This window comes from Eretmochelys imbricata, chromosome 10, assembly GCF_965152235.1.
Source record: "Eretmochelys imbricata isolate rEreImb1 chromosome 10, rEreImb1.hap1, whole genome shotgun sequence".
Classification (NCBI taxonomy): Eukaryota; Metazoa; Chordata; order Testudines; family Cheloniidae; genus Eretmochelys; species Eretmochelys imbricata.
In genome coordinates, this window is record NC_135581.1 from 58,249,956 (window position 1) to 58,259,186 (window position 9,231).

General features: G+C 43.4%; 1 protein-coding gene across 10 annotated transcripts in view; it reads right to left on the bottom strand.

Annotated features, from left to right (window-relative positions):
• The window catches only part of MINDY2 (MINDY lysine 48 deubiquitinase 2), a 114,073-nt gene extending 104,842 nt beyond the window's left edge, over positions 1 to 9,231 (bottom strand). For 6 of the 10 annotated variants that reach the window (XM_077827988.1, XM_077827986.1, XM_077827990.1 and 3 more), the window contains exon 1: positions 8,423 to 9,222. In XM_077827988.1, coding sequence (XP_077684114.1) covers positions 8,423 to 9,106 — 684 coding nt within the window. In that variant the 5' untranslated portion in view covers positions 9,107 to 9,222. Of the gene's footprint in view, positions 1 to 8,422 lie in introns of all 10 variants that reach the window. The other 4 variants (XM_077827991.1, XM_077827992.1, XM_077827993.1 and 1 more) reach the window with 3 other exon arrangements.

Here is a 9,231-nt window from a genome sequence, read left to right on the forward strand (position 1 = left end):
AATGTTGGTTGGAGGGCAATTAATGAACATGCAATATGAAAAACTATAAAAACCCAAGTGAACAAGAGCCCAAGTCAGAAATACTGTACTGGAAACTGAAGAAATGAGACTGAAGGACCAGACCAGCGACCAAGACAACCATCATGAAGTGCAGGAGAGCTTCCCAGTACCTTGGAACATCATAACTTGGGTCCCTACCTCTTCCGTCTTACCTGTCTATTGTCTGGCATATGTGTAGGTTCAGAAAATATGAATAAATCTGTCTGAACATTTATAAATAAAGGTGAAAATTGACTGAGCTGTGGATTTGGATAAATTTCCCACCTTACAGGTTCACCCTATCTATGAATGGAAACGAAAAACTATTACAGTTAACACAGGAAAGAGAGGTACTCTGCATCGTTTCTCTGAAGAGAGATCTTGAAGCACGAAGTGTTCTCATGAAATACTGGATCCTGATTCTTAGGAAGCCAGCCATTTCTGCAACAGACTGGATCTTGGGGGGGAAATGTACTTTATTAAACAGAAAAGACAACTATTATAAGTTTAGACCCAGGTTCATGTTTTAGGATTGTTTCATATTTAATCATTCGTTTCCATCACTCACTCTTGTTTCTAGTAGAATCTCTATCCTCTCTTATATAAACCTTATTTTGTTCTATTATAAATGTTGCACATCATACAGAAGGAGGAGTTTAAGGTACAACTTGGGCACACTGCTCCTTTGGGGGCAGAGGAGCTGGAATTTCTGTAAGTAGCCAGTGTCAAAGGCTGGATATTCAAGGGGAACGATTCAAAGGGACTTGGGGACAAGGGTTCACCTATTGTTAACCTGCAGGTGAAGACAGGGCTGACATTGCTCAGAAGAAAGTGCTTGAGTGGCCAACAGACCAGTGATATTCAGCAGCTGACACCCAGCCAGGCACAGTCAAGACTCCCTCACGTGGGAGACATGGGATGACAAGGTGACTCTTAATGCTGGGTGCCCTAAAAGCCATCACAATGGTCATGGGAAAATTGACCAAACATCGGTCAGAACTGGCGTCATGGACAGATAGGACCACCATCAGAGAAAAGAGAAGATAAGTTAGAATGGTCACATTTGTGAAGGAGCAGATTTTTTGACATAGATCCTTCTAGGGAAACAGTGACTGTTGGACTACACAAGCACTGCCTTACAATACCAGGAATTCAAAGCATACTGTGGTCCCCAAATGCCTTGGGATTCCTTCCTTTCTGAGGCTAGCTGTGGGTGACTAGACACTTTTGCTCTGGGGCTAGAAGAGCTTCTGGTTTTCGACCAAACATCTACGAGTTTCTTCTTGTAATTTAGACTTTAAACTACTTATCTAAGTAATTTGTTTTAGCTAAGGAATTTTAAATAGTTTCTGCACAGCTTAATTTCCCAGGTGCTTTGGTTCAAAACGTCACATCCAATCCAAGAAATACAGAGAATGAGCCTGGGTTTAAGTAGTGCATTTCACCCCTCTCTGTCTGCAGAGTCTGACTAATATCTGCTGCCCAATATGCCTTGGGAATGGCCATTTATCAGAATGTTGTTCAGTGTGCCAGGCCATTATACATAAAGTCTGAAAGGATAGCCACACTTTGCTCCATGTCTTCCAAAGGCTTGCTTCAATGGACTGCCCATCTCATTGCCATCACAGCTGCCATCTGGTGTTCATTTATACAGAACTGTTCTCTCGATCTGGCACACTAATCTGAGATTTGCTTTGAGAGAACAGTTCTGCAATTCTTATTTAACTTTAACACTTCAGCCCAACATCCTGGAGGCTGCACTGCAAGCTAGACTCCAAGTTGGAATCTACAGAGCCACTTCAAAAGATAAAGAGTTACTTACCAGTAATTTTAGTTCTTTGAAAGTACAGTTTATACACATTCATGTTACCTGCTCACCTTTTCTGCTTCCTCAAACTTCTAATCTCTCTTTAGGGGAAGGAGCTGTGCTAGTTGGGAACCAGACAACTTTCTTACAATTTTGGTTACAAACATTTGATATATAAGGAGGTATTTGTGTAGACCCAATGAATACTGCTTTTCCAGAAGGTTACCAAAACTCAAGTGTTGCCAGAGGTACTACCCCAGAAGTGTGATTAAACAGAGGCAGAATTCTCAGAGTCACTTAGTTGTACATAATGTTTCTTTTTTTAGCCTTACTCAAAATTTCTAAGGCTGATACTGATGTGGAGTTCTCAAAAAAATACTGATTGATTTTTCTTCTACCTGACAGAGTAAGAACTGAAAAATCTTGCTGAAATGACAGACTGCATTTTCATCACCACTAGAAAAAAAATCATTAGAAAAAAAATACTGGAGCATATTTACCTATTTTGCTGCACTGTACAGCTCAACCCTGCCAGTTACTGCAACTTTTACCAAAGCAAACTTTTTGAAACTTAAACTGATCAAGAACTACCCAAGGTCTTTAATAAGTCAAGGTAGACTCAGTATTTGTGATTAACAGTAGAATGTGAATTGCTAAAAAGACTTTAGACAATCTGATCAATGAATCTGTATATACAAAAGTCAGAGATAATCTACGATGAATTTAGAGCTGCTCTGTTCGGTTCAACATCTTAATCAATTATTTACATAATGGCATAGAGAGTACACTTATAAAGTTTGCGGACAATACCAAGCTAGGGTGGGGAGGGGTTGCAAGTGCTTTGGAGGATAGGATTATAATTCAAAATGATCTGGACAAACTGAAAAAAACAGTCTGAAGTAAACAGGATGAAATTCAATAAGGACAAATGCAAAGTACTCCACCTGAGAAGGAACAATCAGTTGCACACAAACAAAATTGAAAGTGACTCCGCAAAACGTATGGTACTTCTTCGAGGTAAAGGGATCTGGGGGTCATAGTGGACCACAAGCTAAATAGGAGTCAACAGTGTAACACTGTTGCCCAAAAAAAAAAAAAAAAAAAGCAGCGGGGAGACATGAGAACAGTTTTCAAGTACATAAAAAGTTGTTACAAAGGGGAGGGAGAAAAATTGTTCTTAACCTCTGAGGATAGGACAAGAAGCAACGGGCTTAAATTGCAACAAGGGAGGTTTAGGTTGGATATTATGAAAACTTCCTGTCAGGGTGATTAAGCACTGGAATAAATTGCTTAGGGAGATTGTGGAATCTCCATCACTGGAGATTTTTAAGAGCAGGTTAGACAAACACCTGTCAGGGATGGTCTAGATAATACTTGGTCCTGCCATGAGTGCAGGGGACCAGACTAGATGACCTCTTGAGGTCTGTTCCAGTCCTATGATTCTATGAATCCTGTATATTAACCTCGTTATTTAGACTTTTTCTGTGTCACTATATTGATTTAACACAACAGGAGAGTCTGAAAAAAAACAGGCAAGAAGGGAAGGAATGACTTAAGAAAAATCACATTTTTACAACCCTCATGTGTTTGCAGAGGAACAATACCATGATTATAACTTTGAAGATTTTGCCCCCTCTGCAGCTAATCCACAAAATTCCTGTAAACACAGGACATGAAAGACTTCTGGCAGGTTAAAGGAACTTTCCTAACAGAATCGGGTAATTATCAGGGGGAGGGACTAGAGAGACAGGATGGGATGCCTGAAGAAGTTAGGCCTGCCAAGATTACAGTCAGAGGATAGTAAGCCTTTAGGTAAATTAGGCATGGGTGTTGACTGTTTTAAAATCCTCTTTTCTAAACACTTTGTTTTTATTGGTTTTAAGAAGTCTGATCACCATATGCGTCTGGTCAGACTCCTGAGAGGAAAAACCACAAGTGTATGAAGTCAGTCAGACCTGCTCGGTAAGAACAGTTGATACACAGAATATTGTAGCCCTGGGTCTACTTTAAGAGTGGGAGAGTTGTGGAATTCCACCCCAGGATAGGTAAAAGTACAAGTCACCTGAGGGGATGCACTCAAGAAAGGCACAGAGATGCTGTTAGCCCTGTAATCATGACATACCCCTTACTTTAAGTTGCTGTAAATGTTATTTACAATAGTTTGAGACCATGACATGTTTATTTATAGGGTGACCAGATTTTCAAGGTAAACAGTAACACCTATGGAGGTAAAGGGTTTGATGGGTGAAGAAAGGAGGAGAAAGACCACTATTCTATTCTCTATATTTTAATCTTTCTTCCCTCTCCACCCCCACCCCACTTCCCTCACTTTTTCTTCTCCCTACATCCTTGCTGCACTCTGCTCTACATTTCCGCTCTAGATACCTCATGATATCTCTCCCTAACACACACAGTACGCTCATTCTCTTTATCCTAATTCTCAGGCTTTGGTCCCTTGTTCCCATCCCCACAATTCCCTGCCACAATCCAGTTTTCACCTATGGTGTAGGGAGAGTGAGCAGAATGTGGACACCTATCATCAGCCTGGATCAGTAGCCAGCTACATACAGACGTGGTGCAGATCAGCTGCAAATAAGCTTGCCACTCTCACCAGTGTCAACATATATCTGATTATAGTTTGGGAGGGGGTGATGGGGAAGTAAAGCAAGTTGGTGTGGGGCACTTAGCCAGGAGATTTAATTAAATGTAGGGGGTAAAATATTACTGTACAACAAATTAAGTGGAGGTCCATGTACATGTACGCTCAGTGTGTGATCAATTTCACCAATTTAGCTGGCTAGCAGCTACTTCTGGTAGCCAATCTGCTGGGATTTACATAAATCAGGACAGAACTCTCTTCTGTAATACTAACAGGAATATTAGGACAGTCCCTGAAATTAGAGAGACTTCTGATTTTTCAGGGAAACATCGTTACCTTATTTATAAAATCAGAGATTACACTGTTCACTCATATAAATACATAGTGGCACATGATCACAAAAGTCATGTAAAATTTTGGGTGCAGGGTAAGAGTCTATAATTATACATACATATTATGCATGGTAATAATTGGGGCATCACAGGTTCTACTCCAACTGTGAGTTTAATAGCTGGAAAGTAGGTAAAGGTTCATAAATTGTCCCAATTACCTGTTATATAAAATTGTTTAAGAATAAATGCAAAAGACTGTCTACTAAAGCCAACCAAGGACTGTGTTAAGATCACTTCTGGTAAACAAGAGGAGTATGGAACCAGAAATCAACAGACCCAATTTGGTGCTGAAAAAATTAAGCCTATTTGGTGGACAAAATAATAAGAGGATGGGCTATTCCACTCAACATCCCATTTTTGAGGTCCCTAAGAAGAGACTTTGCTGGGGGGAGAGGGGGGGAGCTACTAATGGAAAATTTTTGTTGTGAAACTCAGACCTTGGCATACCAACGGGAACCATCACTGCTCCCCCTTTTTATCCCTCCACTATCTTCCTCCTGTCCTCCTTGTATATTTCAACTTTTCTACTCAATTCTAAAACAAACTGCACTGCATAGCACCAGCATGAAAAGACAAGACAGCCCATCTAGGTTTGTCCAGCCTTAGAAGAAGCAGTGAAGGAGAGGAACCTGAAAAGGCCAGCCAAATTACATTCCTGACCAGGCAGGTAAGCCAGCATCCAGAGCAACAGCTGTTGTGGCCAACCTGCCAGCCCAAAGCATCCATCCATAACTGTATCCTAAAAACAGCAAAAGCAGCTATATTTTCCCCACCTTTTACTATCCTCTCTTCATTTCTTGTGTGTCCCACTGTTTTGTCAAAAGCAGAAAAGTGCGGCTGGCCCATGTGACTGTCCCGGGGTCAGCCACACAGGCTGCTGCAGAAGTCACAGAATCCATGACTTCCACCACCTCAGTGACAGACACAGAGCCTGAGTCATAGTGACTGCACCCTTCTTTCTAATGAAGAATAAAATATAAGACTAGACTATATTTAGCAGATATCTTTCCTCATGACTTTTAAAAAAACACCAATAATTGTTGGATTAACACCACTTATCTTTGTCTAATTAAAACAAAATCCCTCTATTTAGTAGGAGTACACTGTTTCTTAATTACAAACATTCTAATCTGGGGTTTCATCACATATAAATACGGCACAAAAACACTTCACTCTGGAGAAGGAGACAGTCTGGGTTAATTTTAAAAGTAGGTTTTTGCTTTGTTTATAAGGGCATCTCCACCTGGAGATCTATGAAGGTATAATATAGTATAATCCTGATTGTCACCCTACGTGCCAAAGATATCTGCATTTCAGTAGTGAAGCTGTATGAATATTTGGCCCAATGCTGCTCCCATTTAAGTCAAAAGTAAAACCTCTACTGACATTTATAAAATGCTCTGTACATCCTGAAGGTTCCCAACACCTACCTCTTAACCACTTTTGCCTCTTTACTTTTTTCATGTCACCCGCTGCATTTGAAACAGCCTCCCACTCTATCTTTCCCTTGCTCATTCAAATTCTTCAAAAAAAACTACTTCTTGCCCTAAGCCTTCCTGTGCTTCCAATTACGGTTAAGACCTTTGGGGTACATTGTATTAAGAATGTAATTGTGTATTATTGTGGCTTTGTATGGACTTCCATTAGTAAGGATGGGGAATGCCAATGTACTACTTCTGTTATCAACCCTTTGAAGCCACCCATCTGGAGGGATATGCACTAGCTCAGGGGTTCTCAAACTAGGGGTTGGGACCCCTCAGGGGGTCACAAGGTTATTACGGGGGGTGGGGGTCACAAGCTGTCAGACTCCACTCCAAACCCCGCTTTGCCTCCAGCATTTATAATGGTGTTATGTATATAAAAAAGAGTTCTTAATTTATGGGGGGGAGGGAGGGGGGAGGTTGCACTCAGAGGCTTGCTATGTGAAAGGGGTCACCAGTACAAAAGTTTGAGAATCACTGCACTAGCTCAAAATGGATTCTCCAAGGACCAACAGACAAAGAAAGGATTTTTGAACAAACAGTCTTGTTTTAATCTAGCTCAAGGCCTTCTTCTTGATCCAGCAAACAGACAGATCCTCTGGTCCACAGATTACCCCACTCCTTAGGTTAAGGGTGGAAGGACTGGGCCTGCTGAGGCCTCATAAGGCTGGATGTTTGTTCTGACCTGAAGCTGTAATGAACATGTAACCTGTGGTAACTTATAACTATAGCAATTACACCTGTTAACCATCTCTGAAGAGAAAGCAAGTTGTTATCCTCAGGTAACCTGTCTGGGCTGGGAACAACATAATGAAGGCAGAGAACTGTGCAGCTTGGAAATACCATGATCAGAAGGGGAGGGGGGGGGTCTCCACCCACAAAGAAAATGGCTGAGGAGCTAGAAGCCTCAGAGTGGGTGCCCTTAACTTGACCAATGAGAAGAAATACAGATTCAATTGCCCAGAGCTGTCACAATACCTTACAGTACGTGGGATAACAGTCAGGGTGCATCTGTTCGGGTTAGATAATTGGCTCTTCTTGAGAGGGGAAACCCTCTGGGTGGTTTTAAAGGGGAATGCAAAATTAATACTTAGCATTAATAGCTACTTCCTTTTCAAAATCCCCTTATAAATATTTATCTTAACACCATGCTATGAATTGTAGAGAAGGCTTATCCCCATTTTATAGATGGGAAAAATTGAGTCAGAACTTAAAATGATTTCCACTGCAGCCTTGGATAAGTTATTATTCAAGACAGGATTAGAACATGGGAGTTTCTGGTTACCAGTCCTTTGCACAATCTTGACATATAATACTAATTAATATTAGATCTTTACAATATGCTGTATACAATTACAGCTGTGTAATTATTATTAGGGATGTGCTTAGTATAACACTATGCCAGTTATTAATTTGCCAAACAGCAATAATAGGTTTATATTTATAAAGAACTGTATACAGGCCTAGCACTCCTGAAAACAGGTAACTTTCTGCAAATTGTCATGCATGTTCCCATCACCACGAATTTGTAGAACAGATTTCTATTTCATAGACTGCTACGCATATTTCCAGTAATATATCACTGTTATGATTGTTTTGTGAAGCACCATCTACATTACTATTGCTATTTAAAAATAGCAGCACTTTACAAAACACAGTCTTACCTATATTGCCAGTGCCACACAGTACAAATAATAGAACTGTTTTGCAAGATCCCATGTATTTTCCCAGCACTTGGAGTGAGAGATGTGCACACTTTAAGTGTTATGTAAAGCATATCAACAATAATAGGCTTCCCTTTAAGCAGTGTAGTGTCTAATGCTGTAGTAATAGGACTGACATAAATAGTTGTGTATAGGTTGTCACACTATATAGATGTGATTACAGAAGTACTGTGCATGTTTCCAGGGCTACAGGAATAGCTATTAGGTTTGTGAAGCATCTTCTACGTTTCCAGAGCTCTACAAATCATAACACAAAGTGAGATATATGCTGTGCGCATCTCCACTATCACGGAGACTGTAACTGGGTCTGCGCGAAGCCTCAGGTGCGTTTCTGCTGCTATAGACATTGTCAATTACTCCCGGCGCGGGGGATACGATACCTTCCAAGCCAGCAGCAGCACGTTCATGATGGCCAGCAGCGGGCAGGGCCCGTTCTCGTTCTGGGTGATGATCGGCGTGTTCTCCTCCTTCCAGCGGACCCACTTGATGTGATAGACCGACTGGCCGGGAAAGCGCTCCTTAGAGGCCGACAAGAGCTGAGCCGCCGCCGTGGGCCCGTCCCCTCCGGGGGTCGGGGCCTTGCCCTCTGCTGCCGCCACCGCCTCCTCGGCATCACTATTGAGCTCGGAGCTGCTCGGGCAGCAGGAGTGCAGGTTGGAGAAGGACTCCAGGGAGTCCAAGCTCCGCGACTCCTCCTCTGGGGGGCTGGGGTCGCCGCTGCTGCCGGCCTCCCCGGGGCCGCTCTCCAAGGCAGGAGCCGCCTCAGGGCTCTCAGTCACGGCTGGCTCCGCGCAGTCCGCAGCGGACCGGCGGCTCTCACCGGCCAGCACGGGAGACCCCAGCGAGGCAGGAGAGTCCCTCCCGGGGCCCGCGGCAGGCGGGGGAAGAAGTGGAGGGGACGGACCCCACTGCCCGCCGCCCTCCTCAGCAGTCACAGGTCCATCCCTGCTGCTACCCCCCGCCTCTTTCTCCACCGACCCCTCCAGGATGATTCGGCCCGCAGCGCCCCCGCCGCCCCTCTTCAGCGCGCCCGGGGGCGGCGGGGGCTGCGCCAAGCTCTCCATGGCCGGACCGCCACCCGCCCGCCCGCCTGCCTAGCTCTCTACTGGCTCCGCAGAGGCTGTTCCTTCGCCAGCAGCGCCCTGGACGCCATGACAGCGGCAACGGCTCCGCCCCGCGGCGCCACCCC